At 41.5% G+C, this 17,162-nt stretch overlaps 1 protein-coding gene across 1 annotated transcript in view; it reads left to right on the top strand.

Moving 5' to 3' along the window:
* Window positions 1-5,619: 5,619 nt before the first annotated feature.
* The window catches only part of itgbl1 (integrin, beta-like 1), a 141,292-nt gene continuing 129,749 nt past the window's right edge, over window positions 5,620-17,162 (top strand). The window contains exons 1-2 of the mRNA XM_029649201.2: window positions 5,620-5,813; window positions 12,147-12,340. Of these exons, the coding sequence (XP_029505061.1) occupies window positions 5,722-5,813; window positions 12,147-12,340 (286 nt within the window). The 5' untranslated portion in view covers window positions 5,620-5,721. The remainder of the gene's footprint in view (window positions 5,814-12,146; window positions 12,341-17,162) is intronic.

Below are 17,162 nucleotides of genomic sequence, written 5' to 3'. Positions count from 1 at the left end.
CGTGTTTGCTTATCTTTTTCTTTAAGCAATGGCTTTTTTTCTGGCCACTCTTCCATAAAGCCCAGCTCTGTGGAGTGTATGGCTTAAAGTGGTCCTATGGATCGATACTCCAATCTACACTGTGGAGCTTTGCAGCTCCTTCAGGGTTATCTTTGGTCTCTTTGTTTCCTCTCTGATAAATGCCCTCCTTGCCTGGTCTGTGAGTTTTGATGGGCGGCCCTCTCTTGGCAGGTTTGTTGTGGTGCCATATTCTTTCCATTTTTTAATAATGTATTTAATGGTTCTCTGTGGGATGTTCAAAGTTCATGATAGTTTTTTTTATAACCCAACCCTGATCTGTACTTCTCCACAACTTTGTCCCTGACCTGTTTGGAGAGCTCATTGATCTTCATGGTGCCGCTTGCTTGGTAGTGCCGCTTGCTTGGTGGTGCCCCTTGCTTAGTGGTATTGCAGACTCTGGGGCCTTTCAGAACAGGTGTATATGTACTGAGATCATGTGACAGATCATGTGACACTTTTGATTGCACACAGATGGACTTTATTTAACAAATTATGTGTATTATGTAGGTAATTGGTTGCACCAGATCTTTAATAGCAATAGCAGCGAACATACAGTACCAGTCAAAAGTTTGGACACCGACTCATTCAAGTTTTTTTTAATGGTTTTATACATTGTAGAATAATAGTGAGGAGATCAAAACTATGAAATAACACATATGGAATTATCTAGTAACCAAAAAAGTGTTAAACAAATCAAAATATATTTTAGAAGTAGCCACCCTTTGCCTTGATGACAGCTTTGCACACTCTTGGCATTCTCTCAACCAGCTTTATGAGGTAGTCATCTGGAATGCATTTAAAGTAACAGGTGTGCCTTGTTAAAAGTTAATTTAATCCGTTTGAGTCAATCAGTTGTGTTGTAACAAGGTATGGTTGGTATACAGAAGATAGCCCTATTTGGTAAAACACCAAGTCCATATTATGACAAGAACAGCTCAAATAAGCAAAGAGAAACGACAGTCCGACATGAAGGTCAGTCAATGCGGAAAATTTCAAGAACTTTTAACGTTTCTTCAAGTGCAGTCGCAAAAACCATCAATAGCTATTATGAAACTAGGTCTCATGAGGAAATAATATATATTTCGATTTCTTTAGCACTTTTTTGGTTACTACATGATTCCGTTTTTTCATAGTTTTGATCTCTTCACTATTATTCTACAGAGTAGAATATAGTAAAAATATAGAAAAACCTTGGAATGAGTAGGTGTGCTCAAACTTTTGACTGGTACTCTATGTGATAAGTCAATATAGTTACTGCAAAAAGGGTTAATGTATCACGGCCGTTAAAAGAAGAGGACCAAGGTACAGCGTTGTCAGCGTACATTGCCCTAAGTGCCCAAAAATCAACTGCCCACAAAGACAGGTGGGAAAAAGGGCTACCTAAGTATGGTTCTCAATCAGAGACAACAATAGACAGCTGCATCTGATTGAGAACCACACCCGGCCAAACACAAAGAAATATAAAACATAAAAATAAAGAAACTAGAATGCCCACCCTAGTCACACCCTGGCCTAATGAAAATAGAGAATAAAAGTCTATCTATGGCCAGGGCGTGACACAATGCCAATACTCGGGTAGCTATTGGGTATGTAATGAACTATTTAGCTGTTTTATGGTTTGGGGGTAGAAGCTGTTCAGAGTCCTGTTGATTCCAGACTTGGTGCATCGGTATCACTTGCCGTGCGGTTCTCTGTCTGTAGCGCCTTGAGGTGGCATACCAAGCAGTTGCCATACCAAGCTGTGATGCAGTCAGCCAAGATTTTTTTCAATGGTGCAGCTGTAGAAGTTTTTGAGGATCTGAGGGCCCATGTCAAATCCTTTCAGCCTCCTGAGGTGGAAAAGGCATTCTCGTGCATTTTTCACGACTGTTTTGGTGTGTGTGGACCATGTTAATTCCTTTGTGATGTGGACACCAAGGAACTTGAAGATCTCGACCCACTCCACTACAGCTATTTGATATGGATGGGCTCTGTTTTCTGTAGTCCATGATCAGCTCCTTTGTCTTGTTAACTTTGAGGGAGAGGTTGTTGTGCTGGTACCACACTGCCAGGTCACTGACCTCCTCTCTATAGGCTGTCTCATCATCGGTGATCAGGCCAACCACTGTGTGCTGTTGTCAGCAAACGTAATGATGGTGTTGGAGTCGTGCGAGGCCATGCAGTCGTGAGTGAACAGGGAGTACAGGAGGGGGCTAAGCACTGGAGAGGGGCCCCTGGGTTGACGGCCAATCAGGAAGTCCAGGATCCAGTTGCACAGGATGGTGTTCAGTTCTAGTTCCGGAGCTTAGTGATGAGCCTGGAGGGCACTATGGTGTTGAATGCTGAGCTAGAGTCAATGAACAGCATTCTTACGTAGGTGTTCCTCTTGTCTAGGTGGAAGAGGGAAATGTGGAGTGCAATAGCGAATGCATCATCTGTGGATCTGTTGGGGCGGTGCACGAATTGGAGTGGGTCCAGGGTGTCTGGGATGGTGGTGTTGATGTGTGCCATGACCAGCCTTTCAAAGCATTTTATGGCTACAGATGTGAGTGCTACGGGGGATTGGCCATTTAGACAGGTTACCTTGACGTTCTTGGGCACAGGGACTATGGTGGTCTTTTTGAAACGTAGGTATGCTCTGAGTACGTGTCCTGTTAACCTGTTTCAAGGTTGGCTTCGGAGAGCACAGTTGGTGTTCTCATGCATTGTTCAGTGTTGCTTGCCAGGAAGCGAGCATAGAATGAATTTAGCTTGTCTGGTAGGCTCGCGTCACTGGACAGCTGGCGTATGGGTTCCCCTTTTTAATCCGTGATAGTTTGTAAGCCCTGCCACATCAGACGAACATCAGAGCCTGCATAGTAGGGTTCAATCTTAGTCCTGTATTGACATTTTGATGGCTCGTCAGCGTTTGTAGCGGGATTTCTTACAAGCGTCCAGATTAGTGTCCCACTCCTTGAAAGTGGCAGATTTAGCCTTTAGCTCAGTGCGGATGTTCCCTGATTTTTGGTTGTGGTATGTACGTATGGTTGCTGTGGGGATGATGTCATAAGGTGAACGCACCAATTTGTATGTCGCTCTGGATAAGAGCGTCTGCTAAATGACTTAAATGTTAAATGTAATGTCCTCAATGCACTTACTAATGAAGCCGGTAACTGATGTGGTAAACTCTTCAATGTTTTCGGATGAATCCCAGAACATATTCCAGTCTGTGCTAGTAAAACAGCCCCATAGCTTCCACTTCATCGTACCACTTCCGTATTGAGCATGTCACTGGTACTTTCTATTTGAGTTGTTGCTTGTAAGCAGCAGTCAGAGGGATAGAGTTATGGTCAGATATGCCAAATGAAGGGCGAGGTAGAGCTTTGTATGCTTTTCTGTGATTGGAGTAAAAGTGATCTAGAGTTTTTTCCTCTCTAGTTGCACAGGTGACCTGGTGGTAAAAATAAGGTTAGACGGATTTCAGTTTCCCTGCATTAAAATCACCAGCCACTAGGTGTGCCGCCTCTGTACATGCATTTTCTTGTTTGCTTATGGCCCTATACAGCTCGTTAAGTGCGGTCTTAGTGCCAGCATCGGTTTGTGGCGCTAAATAGCTACGAAAATATAGATGAAAACTATTTTGAGAGATAGTGTGGTCTGCAGCTTCTCATAAAGGTATTCTAACTCAAAACATTGCCACTTCCTTTAGAAGTGAGATTAGAGATTGTGCACCAGCTGTTGTTAACAAAGAGACAGTCCCCCACCCTTAACCTTAACCAAAGCTGCTGTTCGGTCTTGACGATGCATAGAAAAACCAGTTAGTTGTACTATATATTATACATGTCCTTTTTCATCCACGACACTGAGAAACTTTTACTTCAGGTCCTGTTGATAGGAAAGTCTCGAAAAGTGCTTGTCCAGTCTGTCCATAATAAAGCACTGCTTTACCTTCTTAACAACACAAGGCAGGTCCTACGGGCCCTAGTTTTGTCACACCTGGACTACTGTTCAGTCATGGGTTCAAGGTTCCATAAAAATTGTAATTGGCTCAGAACAGGGCAGCATGGCTGGCCCTTGGATGTACACAGAAAGCTAATATTAATAATATGCATGTAAATCTCTCCTGGCTCAAAGTGGAGTAGAGATGGACTTCATTACTACTTGTATTTGTGAGAGGTATTGACATGTTAAATGCACCAAGGTGTCTGTTTGAACTACTGGCACGCAGCTCGGACACCCATGTATACTCCACAAGGCATGCCACAAGAGGTCTCTTCACAGTCCAGAACATACTATGTGAGGTGCTTAGTACTACATAGAGCCATGACTACATGGAACTCTATTCCACATTAAGTAACTGATGCAAGCAGTAAAATGATATGTAAATAACTGATAAAAAGACACCTTATGGAACAGCGGGGACTGTGAAGCAAAACAAACATAGGCACAGACACATGCATACACACACGTACACATGGATTTTGTACTGTAGATATATTGTAGTGGTGGAATAGGGCCCTGAGGGCACACAGTGTGTTGTGAAATCTGTGAATGAGCAGGAAGAGCTAATGGGGATCCATAATAAGTACAAATAGTACTGGTTGCGTGCTGGGTAAAAAAAACAATGAAATGACAAAAGTTATTTAGCCAGAGACTAGTTTTAGCGACCCTGCAGCTCATGCCTCTCATCACATCAGCAGCAGACGGCTGCAGCTGCGGCAGGGTTTGCGCAAATTCATCCCCCCAGCAACAGTAGGTAGGCTACTGGGGCAAGCTGAAACAGGCACTGGCAGACCACAGGCCTCAAATGGAAATCCTAAATAGTGAAAATATACCACCAAAATGTGGATTTTACATTTACATTTACATTTAAGTCAAAATGTGGCATTCACCTTATGACATCCAGTGGAACAGCCACTTTGATTTTCCTGGCAATAGCAGCGTCAGTTGGTTGGCAGTGCCTGCGTGTCTTAAATCAGTGTATATTATTGGTTTAGACAAGTCCATAATCCTTAAAAACCCAACAGTCAGTGCAATCATGACATGGAAATTCAATATATGACAATTATTTAGGTAAATGTATAGCAAAAGTAAAAAATAAATTTCCCCCACAATTAATGATTTGCAGGATTGTGGGAATCAGTCATTTGTCAGGTGTCTTCCAATAATCACAAAATAAAAAAAATCTAAATAGGCCTATAATCATTAACATTTTTTTACACAATTGAAAAATGCTAATAAAATATTTAAATGTTCAATGAATACTGCTTTGCAAAACGTGTTCATTAGTTTGACCATGGTCAGGTATAGTACCTATTAGGGTACTTTTGATTCAAAACTTGTCTTTGATCAAGAAACTCAGGACTCAGGAAAGAAAGAGAGAAAAAACAACGATAAATCATATGTATGAAAGACTGTTTCTAATTACATAACTGTGACTGAACTTCTCTCCAACTCCTGCCCAGGACTCAGCCTGAGAGAGTCACAACTAATCAAAGGCACTTGTATGGAGAGAGAGAGAGAGCTATTGGCCTCTGAAGGGTTGACCAGTTCTGTCCAACCCGTTGCTCTCTCTCCCTCTCTCTCTCCTTCTCTTCCCCACTCCTCCTCTTCCTCGCTCCCTCTAGCTCTCCCTCTGTTTGGGAAAAAAAGGGGGTAAATTCTTGTAGGCGACTTCACTCCAGGTTTCTGTGGGATTTAAACATGCGTGCGGAGGCTTTGGTGAACTGTATGTTAGTTCCCTTGCTTCTTATTCTGCTCACGGCTGTCGAGCAAAGTTTGTTACAATCGCTGGGGTGAGTTTTGGAGTTTCACCATGGCTTTCTTTTTCAGTTAGTTTGGGGGTTTCAAAGAGAGAGAGAGAGAGAGAGAGAGAGAGAGAGAGAGGTGAGATCTGCTGACTGGGTGAACGTTTAGAAGTAGAAAAAGGTGCCGTTACAGTAGTGTACGTAAATGTGGTTGGTTAAGTTTGTACTGTCAGATTCTCTGTTTTTTATTTTATTGACACGTAAGAAAGTTGCTACCTCTGCACTGGGTAGGTGTTTTCAAAGGACATTATGTGACATTGAAAAGTTATTGAACAAACGTTACATCAATAGTGGAAAAGAATGTCTATGTCATATCAACTGTATCTGTACAAAGTGTTGATGACAATTTGTTTGACACATTCAAAGATCAAGCTGCATTTGCAGGATATGAAACCATTCCCTTGAAATGTCACGAGTGCTTCTGTTGTGTTGTGTTGTATCATGCATCTGCATTTCTTATGATACTACACAAAACTAAACAAAAATAGACAGTGAAATAGTTGTCTGATGTGAATGTGGGAAACCACATCTTCCTTTGCGTTGGCCTTGAAGGGGAGCCTGCAGTAAGTATTGCCACATGACATTGCAGAGCATAGTCTGTAAACTTGACTCAGCTGAAGAGAGAAGGAGGTATTTACTCAAAATAGGTGCACCAGGGGGCTGTGTGTATGTGTGTGTGTGCGCGAGCGCATGTGAATGTGGCCAATGTTGAGGCTGTGTAGGGTGTTTGTTGTTGTGTTATGTGGTTGGGTGGTAAGGCCCCAAAATCCACAGCACATGTTAATTGGGAAATATAGAGGCTTTCTGTACCATTACTGTACATGTGACAGCTACGGTGAAGTCAAGGATTAATAACAGTATGTTGTTGTAGCCCATAGCTCAAATGCAGGGTTGAGTTTTTTCTCCCTGGTTGGTTTGTGTTTGTTAATGTGCCACCATTTCTTTTAGATAAGGTATGCATGCATTATTCCATAAAGAGTGTAATAAGCTGTTCCTTTATAAAATTGGGAGTGGCAGGAATATTTGATATTTGGGTTTTACTCACCCCTTGGAATATTTCTGCTGTTCCTGAACAGGAAAGGGCTTAGCATGTGAGGCCAGGAATAGAAAAGAATGTCAGAAACCTAGACCAAAAGAGTGAGTGGGACAGCAAAACAAAAGCTTTGAAAGATCGCCCATCTGGAGTTGCAGTCCAAGTGGAATGACTGTACAGCCAGTTTGCTACAGCAGGAAAATAGTTCTGCAACAAGAGGAAATGTGAATTATTATGTGGATTATAATTAAGGGACATTTTTGTAGGGGGTGATACATTTTTTTTGTACGGGCAAATCAAATCTGAAATTTCAAAGTGGAAATTGCTAACTTTAGAATCCTTTGAAAAACTCATATACACTACAAGTTTGCATTTCCTGCATTGCTGGAATATTCTCAGCAACAAGAGAGTGATCAAATTGAGATCCTATATCTGTATCTGTACAGTATGTTCTTTTCTTGGTTCTCATTCTCCATTCCCACCTGGGTTCAATGCGGAAGACACATTTTAGTTGACTGCATTCAGTTGTACAACTGAGTAGGTATCCCCATTTTCCTTTCCCTTTAACCTATTTGAAATGACTCGGGACTCTGTCTCTCTTTCCTGAACATTGAACATTGACATACTTGTGTCTGTAGACTGTAGGTTTCTACCCCAGCTCTAACCTCGGCCATTATCAGTTGAATTACATAACACAGAGAAACATTATAGCTATTGTCAAATGACCATTTTCTTATATTGCACTGGTTAGCTGTTGTCATACAGTAGCTCACCAGCCATAGGAGGTATTCCTGCCTTTAGAGTACACTAGGTATTAGTTAGTTCATAGGTATTGGTTAGTTCACATTATGCTTAAAATAGGACGTGAATAGTAATAGAAATGACATTACAATGAGATAATCCATTCATTTGTGAGATACTCCGACAGCATTTGCAGAGCTGAACGTTCAGGAGCCACAAAAGATTTACAGTCAGAGAGAGAGGGAGAAGGTGGGAGAGAGAATGGGGGAAAGAGAGGAAAAATAAGAGAGAGGAAGTGGCATGGAGAGAGAGGAGAGGATAGGAAGACAGAGAGAGTGAGAGAAACAGTCAGAAAGAAAGGGAAAGTGAGTACGACTCCAATTAAAGCTGTAAAACTTCACACAGTCACCTTGCACCTATAGACAAATTACTTTTTCACAGGAAATAAAATGAGGGAAGAAAGTGAGGGAAGAGAGAACAGAGGGATTCTTGACTCGTGAGATGGGGATTGTTACCAGAGACCGGCACTGTTTACAAAAGGAAACACACATTACTATTCCCCAAAAGAAAATGGAAAAAGTTCAAAGAAGGGATGAGGAAAGGTATAGCATAGATATAGAATGTAGAGTGCGATCAGAAAAAAATTCACACCCCTTGACTTTTTACAGATTTTGTTGTGTTACATGCTGAATTTTAAATGGATTCAATTGAGATGTTTTGGCACTGGCCTGCACACAACACCCCATAATGTCACAGTGGAATGTTTTTCTATATTTTGTATTAAAAATGAAAAGCTGAAATGTTTTGAGTCAATAAGTATTGAAACTCTTTGTTATGGCAAGCCTAAATAAGATCAAGAGTAAAAATGAACTGAACAAGACACATAATACGTTGCATGGACTCACTTTGTGTGAAATAAGTGTTAAACATCATTTTTTTATGACTACCTCATCTCTGTACCCCACATATATAATTATCTGAAAGTCTATCTGTAATTATCTGTAAAGTGGATTTCAAACACAGATTCAACCATGAAGACCATAGACTTTTTCCAATGCCTCGCAAAGAAGGAAGGGAACGTATTAGTAGATGGGTCTTTTTTTTTAAAGCAGACATATCCCTTTGAGCCTGGTGAAGTTATTAATTGTACTTTCACTGCAAAGATACAGGCGTGCTTCCTAACTCAGTTGCCGGAGAGGAAGGAAACCGCTGAGGGATTTCACCATGAGGCCAATGGTGACTAAAACAGTTACAGAATTTAATGGTAGGTGAAAACTGAGGATGGATCAACAACACTGACGACACAATACTAACCTAATTGACAGAGTGAAAAGAAGGAAGCCTGTACAGAATACAAATGATTCCCAAACATGCATCCTGTTTGCAATGTTTGGGGCAAGTCTAATACAACACATTACTGAGTACCACTCTCCATATTTTCCAGCATAGTGGTGGCTGCATCAAGTTATGGGTACCTAACCGTGGGAAGATGCTTTGGAATATGTTAAAACATGCATCCGGTTTTCAACAAGGCACTAAAGTAATACTGCAAAACAATTGGCAAAACAATTGACTTTTTGTCCTGAATACAAAGTTGTATGTTTGGGGCAAATCCAATACAAGTACCAGCCTCCATATTTTCAAGCAAAGTGGTGGCTGCATCGTGTTATGGGTATGCTTGTAATCGTTAAGGACTGGATAGTTAATAAAAAATAAACGAAATGGAGCTAAACACAGGCAAAATCCTAGAGGAAAACCTGTTTCAGTCTGCTTTCCACAAGACACTGGGAGATGAATTCACCTTTCAGCAGGATAAGACACAAGGCCAAATCTACACTGGAGTTGCTTACCAAGAAGACAGTGAATCTTCCTGAGTGGCCAAGTTACAGTTAAATCTAGTTGAAAATCTAAAGCAAGACCTGAAAATGGTTGTCTAGGAATGATCAGCAACATATTTAACAGAGCTTGAAGATTTTTTTAAATAATAATGTTGCTCAATCCAGGTGTGGAAAGTTCTTAGAGACTTACCCAGATAGACTCACAGCTGTAATCGCTGCAAAACTTGCTTCTACAAAGTATTGACTGAGGGGTGTGAATACTTATGTAAATGAGATCTTTTTGTATTTCATTTTCGATAAATTAGCAACAATGTCTAAAAACATGTTTTTCCGTTGTCATTATGGGGTATTGTGTGTCGATGTTTGTGAAAAGATCAATCAGGCTGTAACACAACAAAATGTGGAACAAGTCAAGAGGTATGAATACTTTCTGAAGGCACTGTACCTGTAACACATAAGAATAAAGGCCAAGATGAGAAATCTAATTGACATATACACAACAAATGTATTATAGACACTGTATGCAGAGAGGTCCACCTCTCCTCCTCCCTTATTTTCTATTTGCTGAGTTGTTCCAACCCCAGTACATACAGTGCCTTCGGAAAGTATTCAAACCCCTTGACATTTTGCACATTTTGTAAGGTTACAGCCTTATTTCACAGTTGATGAAATCGTTTTCCCCCCTCATCAATCTACACATAATACCCCATAATGACAAAGCAAAAACTGTTTTTTAGAAATGTTTGCAAATGTAATACAAATATATAAAAAGAAACATCTCATTTACATAAGTATTCAAACCCTTTACTCAGTACTTTGTTGAAGAAAGTTTGGCAGCCTCGAGTCTCATTGGGCATGACACTACTAGCATGGCACACCTGTATTTGTGGAGTTTTTCCCATTCTTCTCTGCAGATCCTCTCAAGCTCTGTCAGGTTGGATGGAGAGCGTTGCTGCACAGCTATTTTCAGGTCTCTCCAGAGATGATCGATCGGGTTCAAGTCCGTCTCTGGCTGGGCCACTCAAGGACATTCAGAGACTTGTCCCAATGCCACTCCTGTATTCTCTTGGCTGTGTGCTTAGGGTTGTTGTCCTGTTGGAAAGTGAACCTTCGTCCCACTCTGAGGTCTTAAGCACTCTGGTGCAGGTTTTCATCAAGGATCCCTCTGTACTTCACTCTGCTCATCTTTCCCTCGATCCTGACTAGTCTCCCAGTCCCTGTCGCAGAAAAACATTCCCAGAGCATAATGCTGATTCCACCACCATGCTTCACCGTAGGGATGGTACTGGGTTTCCTCCAGACGCTTGGCATTCAGGCCAAATAGTTCAATCTTATTTTCATCAGAACAGAGAATTTTGTTTCTCATCATTAGAGTCATTTAGGTGCCTTTTGGCAAACCCCAAGAGGGCCGTCATGTGCCTTTTACTGAGGAGTTGCTTCCGTCTGGCCACTCTGCCATAAAGGCCTGATCGGTGGAGTACTGCAGCGATGGTTGTCCTTCTGGAAGTTTGTCCCATCAATAGCTCAGCATATGTGGGAACTCCTTTTTTTCCCAAAGACTTTTGGCATCAAAGCAAAGGGTGGCTGACATCAAAGCAAAGGGTGGCTAAAAATATAAAATATACAACGTTTTTGATTGCTACATGATTCCATATGTGTTATTTCATAGTATTGATGTCTTCAATATTATTCTATAATATAGAAAATAGTAAAAGTACAGACAAAATCCCTGAATGTGTAGGTGTGTCCAAACCTTTGACTGGTACTGTGTGTATATATATAACATAGGGAAATCAAGTTTTTGACTGCACTGGGCCTTTAAGCCTTTTTTGGCATTCAGAAGATTCAAGCCAAGAAGTATAGGCTATGACTTTTAAAAGTCAAAGAAGTACACTATATGCCATGATGTTTTGTAGATTTAATGTTTGTAAAATAGTTGTACAGCCTGGGGACATTTAGTAAGATGGCATTCATGGCACTCAGGGACCAAATATGTGGTGGCTCTATATCTAAAAATGTTAGGGTACCTACATCTACCTCTAAATCTACCTCTGTGCCAAATGTGGTGATTGTCTCAAAATAGGCCTTGTGAAATGTAAAATTGCATTACCATCTATGGCCATTTTTTAAGATGACTACCAAGGTCTCCAGTGGCCAAATCTGTGGTGGCTCCATATCTAAATCTATTCAGGGTAAATTAATCTACCTCAAAGCAAATTTGGTGCGTTTGTCTTGAAAAAGTCCAGATAACTAGTGCTAACGACAGCAGCCATTTTGTAAGATGGTCGCCACGGACGCCAGGGGTCAAATTTGGGGTGGCTTCAATCTAAATATTTTCAGGGTACATGAATCTACATATTTTCCAAATTTGGTGCTTTTATCAAAGAAGTGAACGATTTATCTGCTTAAACTGTCTCCCAGGTTCAATCCCAGTTGTAGGCAATCATTTTGTACTTTTATTTTTTCTGTTTCTAACCCTATCCCAAACCTAAACCCTAACCTTAATGTCAACACATTCCACAATCAATGGACGGCTCCACAGACTGCCCCATACGCCAGAATTAAAAGGGCCAGCCATGCCATCTCTCTGTTGCTGCAGTTATGGCCAGTTATGGAGATTGTGTTGATAATAATATACTTAATACATACATCAAATATGTGATCTATAGGCTATAGCGATATAAAAAGCTAATCCTCTTGTTTTCCCAGGCAGGTATGTACGCTGTCTGCTGAGTCGTCCCAACGGCGGTGCAAGACCCCTGAAGGCCTTATCTGCAGTGGTAGGGGAGAGTGTGACTGTGGGGCTTGCATATGCCAGGTCGCAGAGCCAGGGAACTACTATGGACCACGCTGTGAATGCCATGACTGGGTCTGTGCTACATATGACGGGAAGACTTGTGGAGGTAAGGGATAGAGCGATACAGAAACACTCACTAAGTCAGCAGTAGGGTTCCTCTCAAGGGTTCTCTCCTCTGCACTTTGTCTTGTGACTGTTGCTCCCTCTTTTGGTTGATTGATTGAATTGTAAAGCATTTTATGTCATTAAAAAAATACTGTAGGTAACCATAGTACGCACAGTACAAGGACATGTACTCTCACGGTTTGAAAAAGTGCAACAGACCAGGAACGGTTTTAACACGTCAGTGGATGTATGGTGCAACACGTTTTGACCCAGCTCGGTCTTCCAAAGATAAGTTATAAAGTAGACATCTTCTTTCTCAGATTGCAAACGTTCTGGAAAGCTCTTTGGTTTGACTCAACCAGACTGAAGTCGCCCCCCGGGTTAGTGTGTGAGAAGAATAGCTCCTCCAGGTTTTATTAGGGCCTTTGACGTTCCCACAGTCTTTCATTGTAGGGGAGAGTTTGGACATTTTTTACATTCAGCATCACTCTGTCAAGGGAGTTATTTCAGGATGTTGAGAATCCCAGGGAATAATCAGACTTAATACATCTCATTCCATTCAGCCACAAGAGCATTAGTGAGGTGATACTGATATTGGGCGATTAGGCCTGGCTCGCAGTCGGCGTTCCAATTCATCCCAAAGGTGTTCAATGGGGTTGAGGTGAGGGCTCTGTGCAGGCCAGTCAAGTTCTTCTACACCTATCTCGGCAAACCATTTCTGTACGGACCTCGCTTTGTGCACAGGGGCATTGTCATACTGAAACAGGAAAGGGCCTTCCCCAAACTGTTGCCACAAAGTTGGAAGCACAGAATCGTCTAGAATCTCATTGTATGCCTTAGCATTAGGATTTCCATTCACTGGAACTAAGGGGCCTTGCCCAAACAATGAAAAACAGCCCAGACCATTATTCCTCCTCCACCAAACTTTACAGTTGGCACTATGCATTGGGGCAGGTAGTATTATTCTGGCATCCGCCAAACCCAGATTCGGCCAGATGGTGAAGCGTGATTCATCACTCCAGAGAACGCGTTTCCACTGCTCCAGGGTCCAATAGCGGAAAGCTTTACACCATTCCAGCCGACGCTTTTACTTTACTTTTACTTTTTACTTTAACTTTACGCCACTGGTGGACACCCCTTCAAATGTGTGGATTCTTGAGTGAATAATTGTTGTCAGGAGCTTCATGAAATGGGTTTCCGTGGCCACAAGCCGACACAAACCTAAGATCACTATGTGGTCATAGTGATCTTAGGTTTGTGTGTGGCTGCTAGGCCACGGAAACCCATTTCATGAAGCTCCTGACGAACAATTATTCACTCAAGAATCCACACATTTGAAGGGGTGTCCACCAGTGGCGTAAAGTTAAAGTAAAAAAGTAAAAGTAAAGTAAAATTAAGTAAAAAGGTAAGTAAAAATACTTTAAAGTACTTTACTATTTATAGTTTTGGACAACTTCTACTTTTACTAGAAAAGAATGTACTTTTTACTCCATACATTTTCCCTGACACCCAAACGTACGAGTTACATTTGGAATGCTTAGCAGGACAGGAAAATGGTCCAATTCACATACTTATCAAGAGAACCTCCCCTATCATCCCTACTGCCTGTGATCTGGCGGAGTCACTAAACACAAATGCTTCGTTTGTAAATTATGTCTGCTGGAGTGTGCCCCTTCCTCTCTGTAAAAAAAGAAAAAAAAGAAATGGTGCTGCTCTGATTTGCTTAATATAAGGAATTTGAAATTATTTATATTTTTTATTTTTGGTACTTAAGTATATTTTAGCAATTACACTTTTCATACTTAAAAATATGTAAAACCAAATACTTTTAAACTTTCACTCAAGTAGTATTTTACTGGGTGACTTTCACTTTTACTTGAGTCATTTTATCCCAGCTATAATTCCTTGCATTACGCCTGGGAAGAAAACACTTACCCCAAGGAAAACATTTTGACATATTAGCCCGCACAGCTACAAGGATGCAATTTCATGCTAGGTTTAGGACCTCATACTGAAGCTTATAGAGACCCCAACTGATATATAGAAAGATGTTTAAATTATCTACTTTGGTTTAGATACAAAAATCATATATCCTCTAACACAATAAATTAATTTGACTTTGTGAAAATCAGTTTTTTGGCCCTAACTTGCTTACCACTTTTTCAATGTGGTTTCTTCCTTTACAGACTCCTTGAAATTATGACCTCTTCCTAAATATTTCAAATCAAAGTCTATTTGTCACGTGCACTGAATTCAACATTACAGTGAAATGCTTACTTACAGGCTCTAACCAACAGTGCAAAAAGGTATTAGTTGAACAATAGGTAGGTAAAGAAATAAAACAACAGTAAAAAGACAGGCTATATACAGTAGAGAGGCTATAAAAGTAGCGAGGCTACATACAGACACCGGTTAGTCAGGCTGATTGAGGTAGTATGTACATATGGTTAAAGTGGCTATACATATATTTACATTTACATTTACATTTAAGTCATTTATGATGAACAGAGAGTAGCAGTAGCGTAAAAGAGGGGTTGACGGGTGGTGGGTGGGACACAATGCAGATATCCCGGTTAGCCAATGTGCAGGAACACTGGTTGGTCGGCCCAATTGAGGTAGTATGTAAATGAATGTATAGTTAAAGTGACTATACATATATGATAAACAGAGAGTAGCAGCAGCATAAAAAGAGGGGTTGGGGGGAACACAATGTAAATAGTCCAGGTGGCCATTTGATTATCTGTTCAGGAGTCTTATGGCTTGGAGGTAAAAACTGTTGAGAAGCCTCTTTGTCCTAGACTTGGCACTCCGGTACCGATTGCTATGCGGTAGTAGAGAGAACAGTCTATGACTGGGGTGTCTGGGGTCTTTGACAATTATTAGGGCCTTCCTCTGACACCGGCTGGTGTAGAGGTCCTGGATGGCAGGCAGCTTAGCACCAGTGATGTACTGGGCCGTACGCACTACCCTCTGTAGTGTCTTGCGGTCAGAGGCCGAGCAATTGCCGTACCAGGCAGTGATGCAACCAGTCAGGTTGCTCTTGATGTTGCAGCTGTAGAACCTTTTAAGGATCTGACGATCCATGCCAAATCTTTTTAGTTTCCTGATGTGGAATAGGCTTTGTCGTGCCCTCTTCACGACTGTCTTGGTGTGTTTGGACCATTCTAGTTTGTTGTTGATGTAGACACCAAGGAACTTGAAGCTCTCAACCTGCTCCACTACATCCCCGTCAATGAGAATGGGGGCGTGCTCGGTCCTCCTTTTCCTATAGTCCACAGTAATCTCCTTAGTCTTGGTTACGTTGAGGGATAGGTTGTTATTCTGGCACCACCCGGCCAGGTCTCTGACTTCCTCCCTATAGGCTGTCTCGTCGTTGTCGGTGATCAGGCCTACCACTGTTGTGTCTTCTGTAAACTTAATGATGGTGTTGGAGTCATGCCTGGCCATGCAGTCGTGGGTGAACAGGGAGTGCAGGAGGGGACTGAGCACGCACCCCTAGCGAGCTCCAGTGTTGAGGATCAGCGTGGCAAATGTGTTGCTCCCTACCCTCACCACCTGGGGGCAGCCCATCAGGAAGTCCAGGATCCAGTTGCAGAGGGAGGTGTTTAGTCCCAGGATCCTTAGCTTAGTGATGAGCTTTGAAGGTACTATGGTGTTGAACGCTGAGCTGTAGTCAATGAATAGCATTCTCACATAGGTGTTCCTTTTGTCCAGGTGGGAAAGGGCAGTATGGAGTGCAATAGAGATTGCATCATCTGTGGATCTGTTTGGGCGATATGCAAATTGGAGTGGGTCTAGGGTTTCTGGGATAATGGTGTTGATGTGAGCCATTACCAACCTTTCAAAGCACTTCATGCGGTATTTGGACCAAATTATACATTTTGTGTATGGTTTCTTAGAAACAAGGGTAGCTCTTACTACCCATTTGGCTCAACTTACCCCACTCTCCCCTTTCATCAGCATCTGGAAGGTCATTTAACCTCTTGATTCTAGCCATCCCGGATCCGGGATCGTGAATACAGCCTGAAGCTCATTACCATAACGCAACGTTAACTATTCATGAAAATCGCAAATGAAATGAAATAAATATGCTAGCTCTCAAGCTTAGCCTTTTGTTAACAACACTGTCATCTCAGATTTTCAAAATATGCTTTTCAACCATAGCAAAACAAGCATTTGTGTAACAGTATTGATAGCTAGCGTAGCATTTAGCGTTATCATTCAGCGGGCAACATTTTTACAAAACCAAGAAAAGCATTCAAATAAAATAATTTACCTTTGAAGAACTTCAGATGTTTTCAATGAGGAGACTCTCAGTTAGATAGCAAATGTTCAGTTTTTCCAAAAATATTATTTGTTTAGGACAAATCGCTCCGTTTAGTTCATCACGTTTGGCTACCAAAAAAAAACGAAAATTCAGTCATCAAAACGCCGAACTGTTTTCCAAATTAACTCCATAATATCGACTGAAACATGGTAAACGTTGTTTAGAATCAATCCTCAAGGTGTTTGTCACATATCTCTTCGATGATATATCGTTCGTGGAAGTCTCCTCTCTCCTCTGAATCACATGGCTGAATGCGTGCAGCTGAAGATTACGCACCAATTTTGACAAAGGGCACCGGGCGGACACCTGGTAAATGTAGTCTCTTATGGCCAATCTTCCAATGATATGCCTACAAACACATCACAATGCTGCAGACAACTTGGGGAAACGGCAGAACGTGTAGGCTCGTTCAGGGCGCATTCACAGCCATATAAGGAGACAATGGAAAACATCGCCTCAAAAATTTTGCTCATTTCCTGTTTGAAGTTTCATCTTG

The sequence above is a fragment of the Oncorhynchus nerka genome, linkage group LG1 (genome assembly GCF_034236695.1).
Source record: "Oncorhynchus nerka isolate Pitt River linkage group LG1, Oner_Uvic_2.0, whole genome shotgun sequence".
Classification (NCBI taxonomy): domain Eukaryota; kingdom Metazoa; phylum Chordata; class Actinopteri; order Salmoniformes; family Salmonidae; genus Oncorhynchus; species Oncorhynchus nerka.
The sequence above is the reverse complement of the archived record's forward strand: the minus strand, read 5'-3'. Positions and strand labels throughout refer to the sequence as shown.